The sequence below is a fragment of the Rhopilema esculentum genome, chromosome 16 (genome assembly GCF_057945365.1).
Source record: "Rhopilema esculentum isolate cy_ngs chromosome 16, ASM5794536v1, whole genome shotgun sequence".
Lineage (NCBI taxonomy): Eukaryota > Metazoa > Cnidaria > Scyphozoa > Rhizostomeae > Rhizostomatidae > Rhopilema > Rhopilema esculentum.
Window position 1 is genome coordinate 6580228 of NC_142830.1, and position 24822 is coordinate 6605049.

Here is a 24822-nt window from a genome sequence, read left to right on the forward strand (position 1 = left end):
TTCAAACTGGGCTTATCAAAATGAATTTAAATAGAATTTATAATTGAATGGATTATCCAAACGATCAAAATCTGAAGTTTTCTTAATGATACTTTTTAAAAACAAATCTGCCCATACTTTATTTCTCATATCCTCAAAAAAGTTCTTTCCAGCTGTTTCTCTCCTTCAACAGCTGATTTCTCTCTTTTTGTAATGTTTTTGGGAAAGTTTTCGCTAACAAATAGCCTTGTGTGTCAAGTTTAGGCAACAAACTCTGTTAATTTGTGCTGGCACCAAGTTATTCTGGACTAGGTCTCTCGATCTATTTGCTAAGCCAAGCTGTTAGTCATTGTAAAGCTTAGACAATGACCGATTTCTTCGATCTAATTCCCATATTCAATTTTATGTATGTCTTCTGTGGTAAAGACATAGCAACCAAGGTAAAGCTAAGTACACATTTAAGAGAATACTAGGCATTTATATAAGTTACTTACAGAATCCTATACTACATCTACTTCCATTTTTGCCTAAAATTTGTCTTTAGCTCTGCAGAAATGTTGGGGGGGGGGCGTGCAGGGTCGTCGGAGAACTGTCAAACAGGTTTCTTTAGCCCTGTTTGACAATTCCATTTGAATGTTTGATCAATCTGCTGGCAAGCTTTTTCAACCCCCTTTTCAATTAGTTATCCTGAACATCAGTTTTTGAACATAACTGGTGGTAACTTTTGGCTTGTCTTAAATATGATAAACTTGAACTTTCGTGGGTTTGCCTTCAATTTATTTGCAGTGAGCCATTCAAATATCAGATAAATACATTTCAGAATTGAGAGCATTTCTTCAATCTTTTCAGCTTTACAACTGGAGTATATCTGTTGGTCGTTAGATAAAAGATTCATAAGCACGATCAGAATTTTCTTCATGGACAATTTGAATAATGAAGGTCCCAGGACAGATCCCTGTGGAACAGTGCGGAAAACAGCATATGACAATAATGCTTCAAATTTTGATAAATTGTTTTGGAGGAGATGATACATTGATCAAGAGTCAGTTCATATATTAGTAATTTTTAGTGCACTAATGTAGAATGTAAATCAACTTTAGCTCCAGCATAAGGGCGAAATCAGCGATTATTTCCAAGCGTGCCGATGCAATGTTCAGGTTTCGAATGGATGAGATTTATAAGAACAAAATATCTCTCCCAACTTTTAAGGATTTGGTGTCAATGCTATCAACACCAGTTGCCTTATTGGATAGGATGAACAGCAGCAAATTGTCAACCTTGAAAATGGCTGCATTTATATAATAGATAATTTAGAACTCATGTCAAAAGTTTCCTTCAATCGGTTATAATTTGTTTTTAGTTTTATACCAGTTTCAGGAAAAATACACAGTTTATTTATTGTATCTTTAGTCAATCGTTCTGACAGAAGATGATTACTTTGCTATAGTTACTTTACTTCTCCTCGACAATCGTTACGGGAATTACTCATTCACCACAAAAGCAAAGCAAGGTGAATGGAATCATACGATGGAATCGTGTGATGGTGAATAAATGGAACTGCGGTGGTGCAATAGTTGCCTACGTTCTGCGTACGCAGCGGCGCTTCTTTTATAATTTTTCAACCATCGTGAACCATAGTGTGTGAGAGAAGGAAGATGCGAAAAGGCTTGTGCTTCCTTTGGATTGCTTTTACAGCATCAAGGGCGAAATGATCGATGCCATGATATATTGTTGGATAGACCATGCTGAATTTAACACGAAATCTGCTTACAAGGTTATCCTGTAACGAATGTACGATGTTGAGGCAATCCGCATCGCTAGCAAATTTTGCCAGTGGCCTAAGTCGCTGTTTGCGAACAAAATGTATCCGCAACATGCATTCCGCTTTTCAAAAGAATAAATTAACAAATATTGAAATTGGACAATTCAGGACAAATAGAGCTGAATTATTACTGCGGACAAGAGGAGTAGCCAGCTTTGATTTACCCGCGAATGTGGTGAACAAAGATAGACTCATACTAGTCGGATTAGGTGAGCAATGGCATGGAGATGAAGTCAATTTTTCAAAGTCTCTTTTACTAGCTCTTAAAATTAGTGGATGAAGTTTTATAAGCCACCTTCAATCTAAATGTTATATTTCAGCACAAATAAATCACACGCTTCGTCTGTGATGTTAAAATACCTATTTTTTAAATATCATATCTAGAAGTTAAAAAGGAAGGACAAAAAATACCCAAGACAATTGCTAGTGATTTGAAGATGAAATTTTTTAAAAAAAAACTTGATGTTCCCAATAAACAAGAAAGTCAACGCAGTTTCATTTAACCAGTTTACAGGATATTAAGAGCATTTAAGCTACTGAAATCTTGTACTTGTTGCCAGTATGTTAGTTAAATTGATATATGTAGATTAGTAGGTTAAATTTGAAGATCATTTTAAGTCTACATAGGTCCTTTCATGCCTTTTTAGCTGTTGTATAAATCATATAGCAAAATGTATATACTATATATAGTCAGTTGGGGGAAAAAATACGCATTTTGCACAAAGTTTGCTCCAGAAAAATATTCAAAAGATATCTTGTCAATATTCTTTTATTTTTCGAACTTGAATGGTAATACCTTGTTAACCAAACCTTTGTTGTCTTGCTAATCCAATTAACCTCCTTATAATTAAAGAAAATTAATGCAAAATTTTTCCCCCATCAAATGGGGTAAAAAATGTGAATAGGTGGGGAAAAAATACGCACACATAAAAGAATGGATCCTAGAGGCTTGTTTATGAAGAACATTCATATAATACTTGATTTTCCATGTAACGATGTTAAGCAATAGTTTTGAACAGCTTCTAAGTGGTTTTAAAGTTGAAAAGCATGAGGATGTCTGCTATTAAAAACTTTGGCATATGAAAGCGAGGCTATGACTTAAGTGCCAAAAATACATTGTAAATTCCCATTAATATAAGCTTATGTAATATCTCATGATAATTTGTGTCTCTGTGACTCATATTTACATATCTCAATAGGTCCCATACCCACATCAATCAAAATCAGGAGTGCGTAATTTTTCCCCATGTGCTCAAAAATTGTATGTCCAAAAAATACGCATGCCATGTAGACAAAACAAAAGATAGCAAGCAAATGTAATTATCATAGGTCAAAAGGTTAATCCCTTAGAACAACTGAGAACACTTGACTTTGTGGGCTTGACAGTTACTGACGCGACAATAAGAAAGTTCCATGATTTCCGACAAAACATTATATTGGGCCAATTTACAAGGTAAACATTCAATTCCGCTTTATTCTAAATCAAGAATCCTCACAAAAGGGAAAAGCCGGTCAAATTGACAGGCCTTCTCTAGGCTATACGGGAACCACAAGCAAAACGGTATAAGTGATTGGGCATGGCTGAAAAGGTGGTGCATAATTTTTTCCCCGCAGAGACACATGCATATTTTTTACCCGGATTGACTATATGGTCTTTGAGTCAGCCTCTTTAACTTTTAAAAGGTTTTAAGCTGTCACACAAATTGTATCAACTTTGAACTGTTTGAAAGTAATTTAATAGGCCAATAAAAGGTATACCTTCTGATTATGGTATATTTCACCTTTCCAGAATCTGATTGTTGCAAAAGTATAAATATATAAATTTGATTGATAGAAATATTTTACCAAATTGTCAAATTTTATTGTTTACTTCAAAAAATGAGTCAAGTTTGCATTCTGATGCTTCTTGTCCCCAAAATATTCATTTTCAACTTAATTTGATGACAGGAGCTGTGTTTGGTGCATATTTATATTTCGATTCAAAGAAAAGAAGTGAAAACCTTATTTTTGTTAAAAAAGTTCAAGAAATTCACGATTCTGTCACTAAAGCTCAGGTAAGATTCATTCTAGTTTCATTTCATTCAGTTTAGAGCTCTAGGCTTTTCCTTTCATTAATGAAATCATTTTCCCCTCCTAGATATCATTTATGTACTGTTGGCATAATCTCTTATCCACCTATATATATATATACATCTGTTGTGACTGGTTAAAATGTTTTAATCAGTACCCTGTTTAACACCTCTTTTGTATATTTCTATGTAAGGTGTGTCTTAAGGTAAAATTTATCTTTCACAGATAGGTCTATTGTCTGTGACAAAAATTGAACAATTAAAAATTTATAAGTTTCACATATTATGAAAATATTTTAAGATTTTTTCTTGAAAGTTAGAATTAGCAAGTAACACACTCCCTAAACACATCAATTATTAGGCACTGCAATTAGATGGTTCTGCACAGTTAACATTTAACAGAAAGTCTAGGTATTGGTTTCTGTGTCAAATGATGCAGTTTCTATTCCAATCAGCTTTTTTATATGCATCAATAGGTTTTCAAACAATATGTCACTGTTGTGTTATCTGGAGCCAGGCTAGAGCCAGGAGCCAGGAACCAGATAGCAATCTACTAGTATACAATGTGATCATTGAATGATCTAGACCATAGTCAATTGAAAAAGGCCTGGTCTGGAAAGCCTGCAAAGATCAAAACAACTGTCCTATTGTCCTTTTGTTTCAGGCTAGATAAGGTTTAATTTACTGCGCAAAACCATTTTTGGTGCACACTTCATCTAGTATGGATAGGCCAGAAGGGTGTAAATGACTAACAGACTGTTTTGCAAACTGAATAATGACTAGTTGTGTGTAAAACCCAAGACTAAAATGACTAACCATATTTTTTTATTTGATTTACAACTAGGAAGAATTTTCTTGAGTATCACATGTATTTGGACTTTCTGACTGTGAGCACTTGAGCCTAGAGAGAATCATTTATACTAGAGAGATAAGTATTATCTTCAGGTGATTAAAAAGCAAAGATGAAGTTGTGTTTTTCCCAAAAACAACTAAGAGCAGGAGAAAATCAACCATTAATTTGCTTTCCAATCAGAATGGTTGTAACTAGACCAAATTATCTATGTGTTGGCTAATGTGTATGGAAAGATTTAAATGTCACATAATCAAAGAAGAGGGAGGGGAATGAACACAAACATTTACCATAATTGTTATTGCCTATTGCTACTGCTTGAAAACTGATGATTTATTTTTTGTTGTAAATTTTCCAATTTTCATTTCTTGATATGTGCGTATTTTTTTTCTCTTGAATGATAGTGGTGGCCATCGAATATCCCTTAATAGTAAAATCTGTTCTGCGTAAAATAGAGGATAATGATTTCTGAACATCCTGTGACAGGCTGTTTTATGTCACAGTTCAATTAAGAAGTCTTAAGAATCTTGCTTTTTGGTATATGCAACTATGAAACCATGAATAAAAATAAATTTTGACTAACTGAAGCCAAAAATTTTGACTAATAACTAACAATGCCCTTTATCACCTGACTAATGACTAGCAGTACATGGGCTGTGACACAGCTTGGAAAGTGGGGATGCCAAGGGAAGATGTAACACATATAACAAAATATTTTGAAAAAAGCTCTTGCTCTACAAAAAAGTGGGAGGCCATGCCCCCCAGGCCCCCGTTTGTCAGAAGCCCTGCAGTATCCCCTGTCTAGACCCTCAGCTTACATGGAATGAAATCTTCAGGCTCAAAGTGAAGTTCACAAATATGAAAAGTGTTCCCTTTGATTTGTATTTTGAAGTTTTGGTCTACCACTCTGAACTTTGTGACCATGTTCAAAATTTCACCATGTTCAAAATTCAGCTCTCCATTTCTTGTTTTCTTCTGTGTCATCCTTCTCTATTTTGAAAATTGATATTCATGTGAAAGATTTTTGACAGTTTGTGCAGCACTTAGGAATACAACATTTCTTACCCGGCATTATATCTTATTGCATTTATTTTTGAAATTCCTAGTTCTTGTTTTGACAACATGAATAGTACAAACACATAACTTATTGCATTGACATTGTATACTAGTAGATTGCTATCTGGTTCCTGGCTCCTGGCTCTAGCCTGGCTCCAGATAACACAACAGTGACATATTATTGTTTGAAAACCTATTGATGCATATAAAAAAGCCGATTGGAATAGAAACTGCATCATTTGACACAGAAACCAATACCTAGACTTTCTGTTAAATGTTAACTGTGCAGAACCATCTAATTGCAGTGCCTTATAATTGATGTGTTTAGGGAGTGTGTTACTTGCTAATTCTAACTTTCAAGAAAAAACCTTGAAATATTTTCATAATATATGAAACTAAATTTTTAATTGTTCAATTTTTGTCACAGACAATAGAGCTATCTGTGAAAGATAAATTTTACCTAACATAGAAATATACAAAAGAGGTGTTAAACAGGGTACTGATTAAAACATTTTAACCAGTCACAACAGATGTACCAGACTGAAAAGTTTGGTCTAGGTTGAAAAGTTTGGTCGCAATAATTTTTGCCCTTATTTCCGCCTGCGCATTATTAAGAATCTGCCATAGATTCCTCGCAAAATATTTGTTTATCTGGTCATGTTCCCCTTGAATATTCCATTATTTAAACTTCTGACTTCTGAAAACAAGAAAAAACAACAAATACAAGGTCTCTATCGAATGTCTTTGTTTCAAATTTTGCGCACGATTTTTCGGGAAGTGTTTGTTATCCGCAAATTTATAAAATATTGTTTTGGCATTCCCTGCACAGAAAAATACTTCACAGTCTGGCAGATGTATATATAAGCATGATAATTTAGTAACTGATCATTAGCAAGCAGGAGACCTCATTTGTTGCGAAACGAAACCTCACTGCTATTAATTGTTTAAGTAAACCAATGAATGGTGTGACACCCTGCCTTTACTTAATTAAATAAGTTGATGTAGAAAATTTTTGTTATTGAAATGACACTTTTGAAAAGACTGGCAATGAACTAGACCTACTACCTACAACTTAATGATGATGATTCCTTTCAACATCTTAGTCTTCTGGTTCCAATAACTTCCAAAGACACCTCTTCTGGAAGCAACACAGAGAAAACAAATTATTTTGTTTTCGTTTGTAAATAGCTTTAAACCAAAGATATAACTCTGACTTGTTTACTCAAATAGTTTCTTTGTTTGATTTCACACCAGTGTTTGCCTTGAAAGTCAATATAATCATTGATTGTCAGTTATCATCACTGAAATTTTTTAGCAGATATATGTTGCATTTTGTTGAAAAAATTTTAGCAGATTAATTTTCAGATTTTTGTTTTATTTTTATTTCCTAAGAAAAACACCATAGAAAACTTATCTTCAGCCAGAAATGCAAGCAAATACAAGTAGAGTAGCGAGTGAATTTGAATGTTGTCATGAGATTTCATTTCAAGACAACAACAAACCAAATTAGGCAAACATGTATCAAGCAGGGACCCTTGATTTCAAGTAAAAAGTACAATGCTGTTGATAATCAATGTTATATGTTTCTAAAATATGCCTAGCAATACAAATATAAGCAAATTGTGAAACAGTTTTATTCATTGTGCAATAATATTCTTTGGGTAATAACATTATCAAAACACAAGTGTAAAAGGCTGTTCCTTCTCTTAAAGGTAATTGCCCTCAAGCTAAAAAGAAAAAGATTTTTGGAATATATAAGGGTTTAGTCTGACCCAAGATTAGATGCTGACAAAAGTGCTAGCAGGACTTATGGTTGTGTGAAGCAGCTTGAATCCTTCATTTCCTTATTTGAATATTACTCCACATTCAAATATTCTGTCAATGCTAAAACTGTTAATGGTAACAGAAATATCCCATATGAGAATCTGCAAGAATAAACAAACAATAAATAGGCACTTTGGTATGAAGAGATGAATGGCTTGACAAATAAAACGACAAATTTATTGACAAATAAAATGCAGTGATGAATGGCTGACTCTCAATGGCTAATGTTATAATTTTTTTGATATCAATTTAGCATTTTTTGATAATTAAAAATTTTAATTTGATCTAACCATGGAAACTCTATTCTTAGAGCTATGTGAATGAAGGAAATTATGAAGAAGCAATCAAACTGTACAAGACTGCAGTTGATCTTGTTAAAAGTGAACCAGAAGACAATGTCTCACGAACTGTAACTTTGGAGATTGTAGATCAGGTATGCTTAATCTTTTTTACCAAAATATGCTTGCCAGAGGTCCAATGATCACAAAAGTATAAATATATTGATATTGACAGCTTAGATTTATGATAAAATTTAATATAAGGATCATTACCAAAATCATTTTGAACATTGTTTGAAAAAAGAAAGATCCACTTAAGCAAAATTTCAGTTATTTAGACATTTTGATAAGTTAGGCTGTTTTTTCGACTGACCCAGTTAATCAGAATGTGCCATTGATGGTCACACAATATAATTTTATCAAGCTAAAGATAAGACAGACTTGTCCCCCAAGGTTCTATAAAGAAAAATAATTATGTACAAAATTGATTTTTGATTCTTCCCAAAATGTGTCTTTAAAACCCATAAAAATCTCATGTTTCATAAGTGACATCTTGTCATTTTTAAGCATTTTAAATGTTTAAGAAATTATCAAAATTAAGAAATACAAATGTGAAGATAATTCAACAATTTTTATATAAGTAGAAATGCTGTTATAGTGGGTTATTAAAACAGTTCACAGTCCTCTCCGGGAATAAAAATCACACAGGCTAAAAAAGACCCCTGAATGGTTTGGCTGTGTGGGCAGGCCTCTCCGTTTAAGGTAAGCGATCACACGCGCCGCTCATGTCGTTGCGCAATAAATCACGCGCCTGGTTTATAAGAACCCTTTAAATCGCGCTCCTTGTGATTTGGTTTTGAATAGTTATTATACAAAGAGCCTCTTTCGAGGAAATTCTTGTCTTGCGAAAAAGTCTTGCGAAATTTCGCTGTGAAATACTTCACGCGAAAAAATTCCTTTGAATGCTTTTGTTGACCTCACGACATTGGAATGTAAATTTGGAAGCATGACAAAAGGATATAGACTTTGATTTGCTGCTGAAGGATTTCGCAAGCGAAAAGCGAAAAAAGTTAAACTCATTTTGACTTTTTTTCACAAAGAAATTCTTCACGAGAAATCCCAGCAATAGTTCACTGCTCATGCCCTGAAAGGCTGATTTCCACTAGGCGAATTCTTTCGCGCGAATCGAATTTTTGCCAATGTGAGCATGCGTGGTGTCATGTTCTCAAATTTCGCAGCGAAAAAATTCGATTCGCAGAAAGTAGATCACGGTCCTACTCTATCGCTACAAATATTTATTCGATTCGCGCGAAAGAATTCGCTTAGTGGAAATCGGCCTTAACGTATTTCCCGCGAATTTTTTCGCATTTTGCCGATTTTTTTCTCACTGGAGATTGGGCTTTATTGCCAAGTTAAAGCAAACACCTCTTGAATATATTTCCGGTCGATAACCAATAAAATTTCATTGTGATTCCTGATTGTTATAATTGGATTTCAACACAGTCACGCAACTTTACTCATTTATTCTTTCATAAATGTGCATGGAGACAGACTTGTGCTTTTTTTCGCTCCTTGTTCACGACAGAAGTTTTTTAAATTGCCAGTAATTCAAAGGGCCAAGCCATAGAGCTATCTACTTTTCGCAAGTATCGCAAGGACGAAGTTATCGGATCAAAGACCGAAGAAAGGAATGGGAAGACAATGGTGGTTTCGATTTGGTGTAAACTTTGCTCAAAACACAAAAACGTTATTTTTTTCAAATCCTTTTTGTAAAGGAAGTGCCAGGAAAGCAATTGAATCCTACGTCAATGGAATGCCTTTTGTAAGCAAGTGACTATTGAACCCACAGTTGTTGATGTTGATTCTTCCAATTCCTCTGACTCCGATTCTTTGTCGGAATTTGAGCTGGATATTGACGAACTACAACAATAATGTGTTTATTTTTTTGCTTTTAATGCTCAATTGAGTAGTTTGTTTAGAGATTTCTGGATACAAAGTATTTACATGCGAAAACATGCCGTTTTTGCCTACTTTAACGTAAATTTATTTTTTGGTAAAACGCGTGCCTTTCCAAGGCGAGACGCGCGTTTTAGCACGCGCCCACGAAAATACTCACGGAGAGGAGGCCTGTGTGGGCTATTTAGCCCTTGCAGAATTTGTTGTTTATCTATTTATATTTGAGTATATACAAGCCAAAAAAATAAATTATCTTGTCTACTTATAAACATGATTAATGTTAAGAGGACAGTTTTGTGTGTATTTCTACTCTAAAAAATGACAAAAGAGATCTCTAGTTTTGTTTGCGAAATTGCAACATTTTTGTAGAAACGCAAATTAATTGAGTAGTATCCAACAAAACTCATCTTTATCCAAAAAGATAAAGAGCAGTACAATGAGCAGTACAGTGTAGTGGAAGATAAATTGATTGGCATTAAAAATTCAAGAGAGAATAACTGAAATACACTTCTTTTCTATTAGAATGAAGGTCGACTTGGAGTACTCCAGTTTCTTAATGGTATAGGAAATTCCAATACACATTTTTTCTTAAGAGTTTCTTAATCTAAAAAGAGCATGGAAGAGCGAAAAAATAACATGATAAAAATTGGCGAATAACATGTACATAAACCTCAAAGCATAAAGGGAAGCAAAAATGTGGATCAAAAATAACGAGAGAGTTCAGCAAGGGTGAATGATTGGTTTTATGTTTTGACAAATCCCAATTGCTTACCCCTCACCTTGAGTCAAAAAGCAAAAACGAATTATTTCTGAAACTTTTTAAATTTTTTTCCAATTGAAATGTTGTCATTTCCTTTAGAGTGTTTCTTATAAAAAATGAGTGTATTTGATACATAAATTTCGTACTTGACAATGTTGTGTAACAATTCTCATTCTTGCTGTTTTACGCTATCTGTTGTTCCTTTCCTGCACAACCATTTACTATTCCATTGCTAATTTAAACAGGTAATACTATAGTTTGTTAACACTTGATGTCAAACAAAGCAGAAATTTCTTTTTTATAACGATATATATATATATAAAAAACCATACATCTCTTTGACATGACGTTATTTATGAACACCCTGATATATAGTGGTAGGTAGTTAAAACATTAGAGAGTGAGAGGCAGCCGATTCTTTGTGTGAATTGTTATAAACAACTGCTTGGGCGGGCCTGAGTTCTATAGCCCGCGTCTCTGGGAAAGGCTTGAGTTCATCCTGTTGAAACCACACATTTTTAAAAGGTCTTCCAAAACTTACTGGTTTTTTTACAAAACTTACTTGATTGCTTCTAGTAGATACTTAACAGACTATTGTTTAATAGTAGGAAAAACACTGTAACAAAAGTTTGACTGTTTGAGTAACCTTCAAATTGGTGTTTATTTTGATAAATTAATGCTAATAGATCAGTAAAGAATAGCCAAAAATACATTTCCCTAGAATTTATATATACTTGTTTTTCTGTTTAATTGCAGCTAGCTAATCTTGCCTATGAACTGAATCACTGGCAGGAGGTGAGTTAATTTCTTTATTCCTGATCTACATGGTTGCCGTTTTTAATAAGATCAATCATACACATTAAACCTCTTGCAAATAATTGTGGCACATGGCAAAAGAGTTTAGTTGGTTGCATAAAATTTTTGCAATTTCATCATAATCATCAAGGAGAAACAGTATATTGACAGTCTAATTCTTCTATAATATGATCAATGTAAGTGATGATAGAACTAAAATATGTTAAAGGAATATGGAATTCGACAAATGGAATAGGAAGATGGATATAAGAGCATGAACAAGAAATATATAGAAAGAGCTAATAATAATATATATAAACATACATATATATTATTATTTATTTAAAAAATTATTCTTAAAAAAAAATTTTTCTTGGTACAATTTACTTACATTGATCGTATTATAGCTTTATATTGTACCGCACGCAATATAGTATATTTATGGAGTCTAATTCTTCTCTCCAGTTACCCTGTAAGAAAATTACGATGACAAAACATTTAATGTTTCCTGAAGACTAATATTCATATTTAATTTGTTTCCATTCAAATTGATTTTAGTCAATGTAATAACTACTTATCAATATGCATGAAATGTTTTATATCTAAGAAAGAAGGAGTTTTGCCTAACTTGTTAATGAGAACAAAGAATAAACCATAATGGATCACTTAACTTTTCCATAGCAAGAATATGCAATATGATTATGAGGTTTTTTTGTTCACTGCAACAAAAATTTCCATGTACATTCCAATGCAATACAAATGCCACCAGGAGAGCCAGTAAAAGATTATCACTGTACACAGAAAGTAGGTTTTCATGTACTAATATCTTCAATTTTAGGCAGAAGAGCTTTTCAAAGAAGTGTTGCAAAGAATGCTTGATGTTGGATCTGAAAAGGTGAAACACTTTGCTTTATTTTGCTTTTCCTCTTGGAAATATACCTTGTATCAATATTAAGAAAAATATACCTTGTATCAATATTAAGAGAAAAACACCTTGTATCAATATTAAGAAAAATGTACCTTGTATCAATATTAAGAAAAATATACCTTGTATCAATATTAAGAAAAATATACCTTGTATCAATATTAAGAGAAAAACACCTTGTATCAATATTAAGAAAAATATACCTTGTATCAATATTAAGAGAAAAACACCTTGTATCAATATTAAGAAAAATGTACCTTGTATCAATATTAAGAAAAATATACCTTGTATCAATATTAAGAAAAATATACCTTGTATCAATATTAAGAGAAAAACACCTTGTATCAATATTAAGAAAAATGTACCTTGTATCAATATTAAGAAAAATATACCTTGTATCAATATTAAGAGAAAAACACCTTGTATCAATATTAAGAAAAATGTACCTTGTATCAATATTAAGAAAAATATACCTTGTATCAATATTAAGAGAAAAACACCTTGTATCAATATTAAGAAAAATGTACCTTGTATCAATATTAAGAAAAATATACCTTGTATCAATATTAAGAGAAAAACACCTTGTATCAATATTAAGAAAAATAAACCTTGTATCAATATTAAGAAAAATATACTTGTATCAATATTTAGAAAAATATACCTTGGAAATATTAAGAAAAATATCATAACATGAATTTCACACTGTATCTATATCTATCAGCATGATATTTCTTCTTGTTTGATTTTCTTTGCTACTTTGCTTTGCTAAATTGTTGAATATTTGAGCTATTGTTTTCTAGAATGTTTTAATGTGTTGATTTCTTTTTATCCAAAATCTTTTTGCAACAATGCCATGAAACAGCCAATCTAGTTTATATGCAAATACTTATGTCTATATAGCTAATAGTTTACACTGCTTTTCTCCAGGAGAGTGATGCTGTCATCGAAGCATCATTGAAACTAGCCAAGGTGTATTCCTATTTGGGAAAGTAAGTAATTTTTCATTGCTGCTTAATTGCTTTTCTTCAGAATCTGATATTATAATACAGTAGAACCCCGCAGTTAAGCTTTCTGTAACAACCAAAAAAAAAGTTTGTAGTGGCAGGAGTATTCAAGGGAACCAGATTTTTAGCTGCTAATGGGGATAAGCTTGTCATAAGTGAGGTGGGTAACAGAGAGATTTCACTGTATATAGCTAACTCCCTGGAACCATGGCACCACTTTTATAAAGCAGTTTTTCAGGAATGTGAGTAATAACTCAATAGATGTGTGTACCAATAATATTTTTTGAATTGTCTTTGAGATGTGAATGCCTTTAGAACATAAGGAATTTCATTGAAATTTCCAAAGTTGGTTCAGATTTTTAAAAAAAGATTTGTTGTTTTTTGTAAGAGAGCTGTTGTTTAAAAGAGTGCTATATCCTTTATCAGTTTCCAAGGCTTATTTGGCAAACTTATAAGTGAAAGTTATAAGCCTTATTGTGTCTGCATGTTTTTTGTTGGGAAATTTTGTAAAATTCTTTCATGACACCAAGAAGTCAAATTTCCTACTTTTCTATACTGCTGACTGAAATATGCCTTATTTTAGTTGTAAGCTAGTAGCAGACTTAGTTTTCTTCAAATATTCTATTAAAGATATATAAGAAGTTTATTTTCACCCTAGCATGGAGCTTGCAACAGAGGGCTTCCAGTTTTGTATGGATACACTAGAAAACAAGATACAGGCAATGCAGGATATTCCTGATGACACGTAAGTTGCTTTTATCTTTACTTTAAGCTTCTTTACCTTGTTAGTTAGTCCAGGGATAAAAACATATCGAACTTGTTTGGAACAGTCCACTTATTCTTGCTTGTAGTGGGGTGCGAATCTCAAATTTTTATATAAGTAGTATTGTATTTGTAACTACCTAGGTTCCCAAGGTAGCTTTTAAGGGCACCTAGAAGTTATGCTTATCGAGCAGTATCCTACAATGCCCGCCAAAAGTGTTGGAACAGTTCAATCATCTTTCCTACTAAACGTCTCCCCTCCCCCCATATACAATGTTGGATTGCGACTGGAAAATGACAACAAATGTATGCTAGCGCGCAAATTTTGTAACACATGTTTAGCGACATGTTCATCCTTCTTCACAACATTGTATAAGGGGGGGGGAGGGGGTTCCGTCTGCTTGAAAAAGAGAAATGAACTGAAAAATATACATTTATTACGAGTACAATCTCGGTGTTCCAACTACTTTTGGCGGGCATTGTAGTCCTTCTTCTCAATGTGACCATACCTCATGATTAATACGCCTGGAATTACAGAGAGCTAACAACTCAAGTCTTACCTCGCTCTAAGTGAAAATTTGATCATTCCGATGACTCAAACCACAGACTCTTGGTCTGTAGTCTGTGACCCTATTCACTGAGCTATCTGTTAAAATAAAGTTTTGTTGACTATAAACCACCCTAAGACTCTGTGAATTCATTTGAAACTGTGAATATTTAATTTGCTTTATATTTGTAGGCTAGCCCTGCTTGGAATGACTCTCACAGAATATGGCACTCATTTTAAAGCCATTGGTAGATTAGATGAATCAGAAAGAGCTTTTTCAAGGGCTCTTGCAATTGCAAAACAAGTGCTAGGACCCTCGCATGAACAGGTAATCCATTTTACAATCAGCATTTTAAACAAGTTGAAATCGATACGTGTTGGAATATTTTAGGATTTTCCCAACAGGCGAGGCAGTAATGGTTGCAGCATCTCTTATTACGGGTGAAATACGTAGCCTAACTCTACTGTTTAAGATTTAAAATGATTGAAAGATAATTTTTTGGGAGAAAATATCAATTGCACAATGATTGTGTCTGAAAATAACTGAATTTGGCATTTTTAGCGCTATCTGCAGAACTTCTACTAGCATTACAGTAGACAAATAATAACTATGAATGTAAATAAATTGTACCAGGAATAAATGATAGATTTAATGAATATGGTCAACATACAAAGTTGTTCATTTACTTGTGTATAATAAATCTATTATTTATTACTGGTACAATGTACTTACGTTCATACTTATTATATCATTATAATGTACCAAACGCAATCCAGTATATTACAATATACACTCTGCATTATGCAAAACTTTTGCTGCCTTTTGTTACCAAAGTCATGTGATGTTTTTAAACTTTTAGTCTGAAGAAATGTATTTCTTTACAGACATCTGTTATTACCAATGACTTAGCCACAGTTTATGATGAGAAAGGAAGGTACAATAAAGCTGAGCGCCTTGTGCAAAAAGCCATTTCAATCGCAAGAACAACTTCGCCGGAGAACCTTCCTGCTTACACTTACAACCTCGGTGCCATTCTCATGCACAAAGGTAATTTCCCTTGCTTAGTATTTACCCTCGTCTTAACGTACAAAGTTGCTTATTTACTTGTGTATATAGGGAGGGGGAGAGGGCGAAAGAGATTAGTTCCAGAGTGCATAATATGGTAGCCGAGCTGTAAAAGCTTCGACTAATAACATATTTCACATGACCCACAATTTTCGAAACATTTCATTGAACACGAATGCTTTGATTCATTGCTTTGGTTGCATGATCCGTTTCCACAGTCCAGGGCTTCATCAGAGCAAGAAATGTTAGCCAAAGTGTGTTTATTGTTGTCTGTTCTCGGTGCGTTGTGGTGTTCCTTAATTGCTACATTATAACTTGGACTTTGATAATGGGAACAAATTTTGGTTCCCTTGGATGTTTCTCGTACTATCGTACATGGACTGTGCTCATGAAACGGATAGCCCTCCATGCTTAGGTATTTTTGCGAGTACCATTTCAGTCGCTGACGTAGTAACGTTTTCTATTGATAATGACAAGAATACAAGAGTAATCTTAGGATTTATGCTAATATCTTTAATTTCACAGGGGAATTTTCTAGAGCCAAAAAAGCACTAAGGCAGGCCTTACGACTTGCCGAAGAAAACCAGGATGAAGAAACCTTAGAACTTATTAAAAATAGTATGCTGAAATTGGATGTCGATACATCCTAGATGCAATGCAACAAATTATGTTTATCACGTCATCTATTTAAACTTAATATAACAAAACACGTTGATTGACTATGTTTGCGTAAGTCTAGCCTCAAAGGCTGTGATCGACTACCCCATATGTCGTATGTTTTGAGTCTTGTCGGAATGTAGTCTTAGTTTCTCCTGATCGTCGTATGGTTTGGGTTGCCATCAACCTCAAAAACAGGGTCCAGAGAAGTATTCAGCCTTGACTTCTTTGATCTTTGAAATTCTCCTGAGAAAACAATGAAAGCAGAGGGTGGGGTTTTGGTGTGCCAGTATGGTTTCCTTGTCCTTGGTCTTCCTCACCGTCGTTGTCGGTGTGACCGCCCACGGCTATTGACCATGTTGCCGCGCACGGCGGTTATTGGCCGTGTGAGAACCTTGTTTTCTAGACTCTGATCCATAAAAAAGGCCTACAGAGATTCTCTGATAGTTTATGGAACGTAAGTAAAGGAATTAAAGGAATTGGTCACCTTCGAAGGAATTGGTGCTGAGATGGGCAAAAATTAACCATTAGATTATTCTAAAAAGACCGTGTATCCGCTCTAACTATGCTTTGGCTATTTCAAAATACAAATCATTGAGTGTCAGCGATGTCTGAGAATCAGTAAATAAGAATTCTCGAGGTAGATAACATTTTTTTAATTTTCATTGGCTCGATGCAGCTGTTGAATTTTAGGAGCATGCCCACTTGTTGTAAATTCAAACACTCTCTCGTGATTTGTCAATATCATCGTATATCATAGACATCAAGTTTTTGATTGCTGTTGCTTAGTAGTAAATTTCATCAAAACGTCGGTCCTTACTGCATGAACTTGCAGAATTATTGTATGACATATTGCCTATTTTTATAATTGGTCTCTTAACGCCAATCCTATTTTGTTTAATGTATCTTATTTGCTTTGAGTGCACAGATTTAGTTTTGTGTTGTTTTTAAGAGAGCCTTGTCAGACCCACATCTCTCGGCTTTAGGCGATACATTTAAGAACAAGCACTACTATAATTTAAGATCGAGTGTTTAACTTGTCGTTATTTCATATTTTCCTGCAGTGACGTAAATGCATATGGGTTCAAGTTAGTCCTTTTCGACTTGTATTTTTGTGTGCCCATTTGATCTGATGTTTTAGAACTCCCAATGTGCACGTTGGTTTCTTTCGTCGTCAATCTTTATGGCAACATTTCATTGCCTTGTTGTCAATGTTTTTGTCCTCTACCGTGCCCTAGTCTTTCATACAGAATTTTTATAATTCACTTCACTTCTTGAAATGACGTATTTGGTGCTAGCCTGAGGAGATGTGAAAAACATAGGATTTGATTGATTTCGTTAAATTAGAAAGGCAGAATATTTGCTTTTGCTCGTTTGCTGTGCTCTATAGTCACTAGCCACTGTGAAAGTGAATGTGTTAGCAGTATAGCACAGCATATTCAAGTAATCGGGCTTAATGCTTATCAAGGTCTGCACCACTTTATATTAAATACATTGGATCGTTGTCATGGTGGAATATCGAGGCCAGAAAATAGTGGAAATGACAAGTCTTACCAGATTAGCTTATTGACACCAAAACAAGGATAGGATACAATTAAAGTTACGCCTCTGAAAAAGCTTTTTCAAATCTTTATAAGAGAATAGGAGAACACGATGTTTTGATATTTTTTAAAAGATTGCAACTTTTTCTTTACAGTGCTTTTCTCCTGGCGAACGCACAACTTCGCATTTTAAATCAATAATTTTTTTACTATCAAAATGATTTTACTGAGTGAAAAGCTACAAAGATAGACTTGAAATGGCTTTCCTGTGCTTCCAAGGTCAAGGTTTTTTACATGGACAGCTCAGAATGGTCCCAAAGGACACTAAGAACAGTTTAAATGTTTTTGTCTAGCAGGAGAGAGATTGTAATTAAATGTAACCAAAATCAAAACCCTAGAAAAAAGTCTTTTTCAAAGATCAAGATTTTGTCCCAAAAAGCATTTGAAAAAGACCCTAAATATCTCAGGAAATGGTTTAAAAGTACTTTGTAGCTTAAGAAGTTGACAAAAATTGCAAGTACGCAAAAAAGAGAGGCCAACATTTTTTAACAAAATCAAAGCCTATAGCCTTAGAAAAATCGTCATTTTTTAAGGTCAAAGTTTTTTTAAGAAACACTTGAAAATAGCCCTTAACAGCTCTGAATATTATTTCAATGTGTTCTACAGGTAAGGATATTAATGTGAGTAGCATATTTACCTTAAAAAATCGAGTAACATTTTCTTGCAAAATCAAAGCCTATAGCCTTAGAAAATTCGTCATTTTTTAGGGTTAAAGTTTTTTTAGAAACACTTGAAAATAGCCCTTAACAGCGCTGAATATTATTTCAATGTGTTCTACAGGTAAGGATATTAATGTGAGTAGCATATTTACCTTAAATAATCGAGTAACATTTTCTTGCAAAATCAAAGCCTATAGCCTTAGAAAATTCGTCATTTTTTAGGGTTAAAGTTTTTTTCAGAAACACTTGAAAATAGCCCTTAGGAGCGCTGAATATTATTTCAATGTGTTCTACAGGTAGGGATATTAATGTGAGTAGCATATTTACCTTAAAAAATCGAGTAACATTTTCTTGCAAAATCAAAGCCTATAGCCTTAGAAAATTCGTCATTTTTTTGGGGTCAAAGTTTTTTTCAAAAACACTTGAAAATAGTCCTTCACAGCTCTGAATATTATTTCAATGTGTTCTACAGGTAAGGATATTAATGTGAGTAGCACATTTACCTTAAAAAATCGAGTAACATTTTCTTGCAAAATCAAAACCTATAGCCTTAGAAAATTCGTCATTTTTTAGGGTTAAAGTTTTTTTCAAAAACACTTGAAAATAGCCCTTAACAGCGCTAAATAATATTTCAATGTGTTCTACAGGTAAGGATATTAAAGTGAGTAGCATATTTAACTAAAAAAATCGAGTAACATTTTCTTGCAAAATCAAAGCCTATAGCCTTAGAAAATTCGTCATTTTTTAGGGTTAAAGTTTTTTTCAGAAACACTTGAAAATAGCCCTTAGGAGCGCTGAATATTATTTCAATGTGTTCTACAGGTAAGGATATTAATGTGAGTAGCATATTTACCTTAAAAAATCGAGTAACATTTTCTTGCAAAATCAAAGCCTATAGCCTTAGAAAATTCGTCATTTTTTTGGGGTCAAAGTTTTTTTCAAAAACACTTGAAAATAGTCCTTCACAGCTCTGAATATTATTTCAATGTGTTCTACAGGTAAGGATATTAATGTGAGTAGCATATTTACCTTAAAAAATCGAGTAACATTTTCTTGCAAAATCAAAGCCTATAGCCTTAGAAAATTCGTCATTTTTTTGGGGTCAAAGTTTTTTTCAAAAACACTTGAAAATAGTCCTTCACAGCTCTGAATATTATTTCAATGTGTTCTATAGGTAAGGATATTAATGTGAGTAGCACATTTACCTTAAAAAATCGAGTAACATTTTCTTGCAAAATCAAAACCTATAGCCTTAGAAAATTCGTCATTTTTTAGGGTTAAAGTTTTTTTCAGAAACACTTGAAAATAGCCCTTAACAGCGCTGAATATTATTTCAATGTGCTCTACAGGTAAGGATATTAATGTGAGTAGCATATTTACCTTAAAAAATCGAGTAATATTTTCTTGCAAAATAGAAACCTATAGCCTTAGAAAATTCGTCATTTTTTAGGGTTAAAGTTTTTTTCAAAAACACTTGAAAATAGCCCTTAACAGCGCTGAATATTATTTCAATGTGTTCTACAGGTAAGGATATTAAAGTGAGTAGCATATTTAACTAAAAAAATCGAGTAACTTTTTCTTGCAAAATCAAAGCCTATAGCCTTAGAAAATTCGTCATTTTTTAGGGTCAACTTTTTTTAGAACCACTTGAAAATAGCCCTTAACAGCGCTGAATATTATTTCAATGTGTTCTACAGGTAAGGATATTAACGTGAGTAGCATATTTACCTTAAATAATCGAGTAACATTTTCTTGCAAAATCAAAACCTATAGCCTTAGAAAATTCGTCATTTTTTAGGGTCAACTTTTTTTAGAACCACTTGAAAATAGCCCTTAACAGCGCTGAATATTATTTCAATGTGTTCTACAGGTAAGGATATTAATGTGAGTAGCATATTTACCTTAAATAATCGAGTAACATTTTCTTGCAAAATCAAAGCCTATAGCCTTAGAAAATTCGTCATTTTTTAGGGCTAAAGTTTTTTTCAAAAACACTTGAAAATAGCCCTTAACAGCGCTGAATATTATTTCAATGTGTTCTACAGGTAAGGATATTAAAGTGAGTAGCATATTTAACTAAAAAAATCGAGTAACATTTTCTTGCAAAATCAAAGCCTATAGCCTTAGAAAATTCGTCATTTTTTAGGGTTAAAGTTTTTTTCAAAAACACTTGAAAATAGCCCTTAACAGCGCTGAATATTATTTCAATGTGTTCTACAGGTAAGGATATTAATGTGAGTAGCATATTTACCTTAAATAATCGAGTAACATTTTCTTGCAAAATCAAAGCCTATAGCCTTAGAAAATTCGTCATTTTTTTGGGGTCAAAGTTTTTTTCAAAAACACTTGAAAATAGTCCTTCACAGCTCTGAATATTATTTCAATGTGTTCTACAGGTAAGGATATTAATGTGAGTAGCATATTTAACTTAAAAAATCGAGTAACATTTTCTTGCCAAATCAAAACCTATAGCCTTAGAAAATTCGTCATTTTTTAGGGTTAAAGTTTTTTTCAGAAACACTTGAAAATAGCCCTTAGGAGCGCTGAATATTATTTCAATGTGTTCTACAGGTAAGGATATTAATGTGAGTAGCATATTTAACTTAAAAAATCGAGTAACATTTTCTTGCCAAATCAAAACCTATAGCCTTAGAAAATTCGTCATTTTTTAGGGTTAAAGTTTTTTTCAGAAACACTTGAAAATAGCCCTTAGGAGCGCTGAATATTATTTCAATGTGTTCTACAGGTAAGGATATTAATGTGAGTAGCATATTTACCTTAAAAAATCGAGTAACATTTTCTTGCAAAATCAAAGCCTATAGCCTTAGAAAATTCGTCATTTTTTTGGGGTCAAAGTTTTTTTCAAAAACACTTGAAAATAGTCCTTCACAGCTCTGAATATTATTTCAATGTGTTCTACAGGTAAGGATATTAATGTGAGTAGCATATTTAACTTAAAAAATCGAGTAACATTTTCTTGCCAAATCAAAACCTATAGCCTTAGAAAATTCGTCATTTTTTAGGGTTAAAGTTTTTTTCAGAAACACTTGAAAATAGCCCTTAACAGCGCTGAATATTATTTCAATGTGTTCTACAGGTAAGGATATTAATGTGAGTAGCATATTTAACTTAAAAAATCGAGTAACATTTTCTTGCCAAATCAAAACCTATAGCCTTAGAAAATTCGTCATTTTTTAGGGCTAAAGTTTTTTTCAGAAACACTTGAAAATAGCCCTTAACAGCGCTGAATATTATTTCAATGTGTTCTACAGGTAAGGATATTAATGTGAGTAGCATATTTAACTTAAAAAATCGAGTAACATTTTCTTGCCAAATCAAAACCTATAGCCTTAGAAAATTCGTCATTTTTTAGGGTTAAAATTTTTTTCAGAAACACTTGAAAATAGCCCTTAACAGCGCTGAATAATATTTCAATGTGTTCTACAGGTAAGGATATTAATGTGAGTAGCATATTTGAATAAAAAAATCGAGTAACATTTTCTTGCAAAATCAAGGCCTATAGCCTTAGAAAATTCGTCATTTTTTAGGGCTAAAGTTTTTTTCAGAAACACTTGAAAATAGCCCTTAACAGCGCTGAATATTATTTCAATGTGTTCTACAGGTAAGGATATTAATGTGAGTAGCATATTTAACTTAAAAAATCGAGTAACATTTTCTTGCCAAATCAAAACCTATAGCCTTAGAAAATTCGTCATTTTTTAGGGTTAAAATTTTTTTCAGAAACACTTGAAAATAGCCCTTAACAGCGCTGAATAATATTTCAATGTGTTCTACAGGTAAGGATATTAATGTGAGTAGCATATTTGAATAAAAAAATCGAGTAACATTTTCTTGCAAAATCAAGGCCTATAGCCTTAGAAAATTCGTCATTTTTTAGGGTTAAAGTTTTTTTCAAAAACACTTGAAAATAGCCCTTAACAGCGCTGAATATTATTTCAATGTGTTCTACAGGTAAGGATATTAACGTGAGTAGCATATTTACCTTAAAAAATCGAGTAACATTTTCTTGCAAAATCAAAGCCTATAACCTTAGAAAATTCGTCATTTTTTTGGGGTCAAAGTTTTTTTCAAAAACACTTGAAAATAGTCCTTCACAGCTCTGAATATTATTTCAATGTGTTCTACAGGTAAGGATATTAATGTGAGTAGCATATTTAACTAAAAAAATCGAGTAACATTTTCTTGCAAAATCAAATCCTATAGCCTTAGAAAATTCGTCATTTTTTAGGGGTCAAAGTTTTTTTCAAAAACACTTGAAAATAGTCCTTCACAGCTCTGAATATTATTTCAATGTGTTCTACAGGTAAGGATATTAATGTGAGTAGCATATTTAACTAAAAAAATCGAGTAACATTTTCTTGCAAAATCAAATCCTATAGCCTTAGAAAATTCGTCATTTTTTAGGGTTAAAGTTTTTTTCAGAAACACTTGAAAATAGCCCTTAGGAGCGCTGAATATTATTTCAATGTATTCTACAGGTAAGGATATTAATGTGAGTAGCATATTTACCTTAAAAAATCGAGTAACATTTTCTTGCAAAATCAAAGCCTATAGCCTTAGAAAATTCGTCATTTTTTTGGGGTCAAAGTTTTTTTCAAAAACACTTGAAAATAGTCCTTCACAGCTCTGAATATTATTTCAATGTGTTCTACAGGTAAGGATATTAATGTGAGTAGCATATTTACCTTAAAAAATCGAGTAACATTTTCTTGCAAAATCAAAGCCTATAGCCTTAGAAAATTCGTCATTTTTTAGGGTTAAATTTTTTTAGAACCACTTGAAAATAGCCCTTAACAGCGCTGAATATTATTTCAATGTGTTCTACAGGTAAGGATATTAACGTGAGTAGCATATTTACCTTAAAAAATCGAGTAACATTTTCTTGCAAAATCAAAGCCTATAGCCTTAGAAAATTCGTCATTTTTTAGGGTTAAAGTTTTTTTCAAAAACACTTGAAAATAGTCCTTCACAGCTCTGAATATTATTTCAATGTGTTCTACAGGTAAGGATATTAATGTGAGTAGCATATTTACCTTAAAAAATCGAGTAACATTTTCTTGCAAAATCAAAGCCTATAGCCTTAGAAAATTCGTCATTTTTTAGGGTTAAAGTTTTTTTCAAAAACACTTGAAAATAGTCCTTCACAGCTCTGAATATTATTTCAATGTGTTCTACAGGTAAGGATTGTAATGTGAGTAGCATATTTACCTTAAAAAATCGAGTAACATTTTCTTGCAAAATCAAAACCTATAGCCTTAGAAAATTCGTCATTTTTTTGGGGTCAAAGTTTTTTTCAAAAACACTTGAAAATAGCCCTTAACAGCGCTGAATATTATTTCAATGTGCTCTACAGGTAAGGATATTAACGTGAGTAGCATATTTACCTTAAAAAATCGAGTAACATTTTCTTGCAAAATCAAAGCCTATAGCCTTAGAAAATTCGTCATTTTTTAGGGTTAAAGTTTTTTTCAAAAACACTTGAAAATAGTCCTTCACAGCTCTGAATATTATTTCAATGTGTTCTACAGGTAAGGATATTAATGTGAGTAGCATATTTACCTTAAAAAATCGAGTAACATTTTCTTGCAAAATCAAAGCCTATAGCCTTAGAAAATTCGTCATTTTTTAGGGTTAAAGTTTTTTTCAAAAACACTTGAAAATAGTCCTTCACAGCTCTGAATATTATTTCAATGTGTTCTACAGGTAAGGATTGTAATGTGAGTAGCATATTTACCTTAAAAAATCGAGTAACATTTTCTTGCAAAATCAAAACCTATAGCCTTAGAAAATTCGTCATTTTTTTGGGGTCAAAGGTTTTTTCAAAAACACTTGAAAATAGCCCTTAACAGCGCTGAATATTATTTCAATGTGCTCTACAGGTAAGGATATTAATGTGAGTAGCATATTTAACTAAAAAAATCGAGTAACATTTTCTTGCAAAATCAAAACCTATAGCCTTAGAAAATTCGTCATTTTTTTGGGGTCAAACTTTTCTTCAGAAACACTTGAAAATAGCCCTTAATAGCGCTGAATATTATTTCAATGTGTTCTACAGGTAAGGATATTAATGTGAGTAGCATATTTAACTAAAAAAATCGAGTAACATTTTCTTGCAAAATCAAAGCCCATAGCCTTAGAAAATTCGTCATTTTTTAGGGTTAAAGTTTTTTTCAGAAACACTTGAGAATAGC

At 32.8% G+C, this 24822-nt stretch overlaps 1 protein-coding gene across 1 annotated transcript; it reads left to right on the forward strand.

Annotated features, from left to right (window-relative positions):
• The first annotated feature begins 1587 nt into the window (after positions 1-1587).
• Positions 1588-17504, forward strand: LOC135681981 (tetratricopeptide repeat protein 19, mitochondrial). The gene is made up of 10 exons (XM_065196669.2): positions 1588-2010; positions 3749-3855; positions 7911-8033; positions 11351-11389; positions 12228-12284; positions 13242-13303; positions 13977-14063; positions 14820-14955; positions 15513-15675; positions 16219-17504. The coding sequence occupies exons 1-10, from the start codon at positions 1722-1724 to the stop codon at positions 16341-16343; spliced, it is 1188 nt and encodes a 395-aa protein (XP_065052741.2). The 5' UTR covers positions 1588-1721; the 3' UTR covers positions 16344-17504.
• The last annotated feature ends 7318 nt before the right edge of the window (positions 17505-24822 follow it).

Coding starts and splice junctions, on each gene's coding strand:
- LOC135681981 (XM_065196669.2), top strand. CDS start 1,722: ATGCTGAATTTAACACGAAATCTGCTTACAAGGTTATCCTGTAACGAA. Junction 8,034..11,350: donor CTTTGGAGATTGTAGATCAG/GTATGCTTAATC, acceptor GTTTAATTGCAG/CTAGCTAATCTTGCCTATGA. Junction 14,956..15,512: donor TAGGACCCTCGCATGAACAG/GTAATCCATTTT, acceptor ATTTCTTTACAG/ACATCTGTTATTACCAATGA.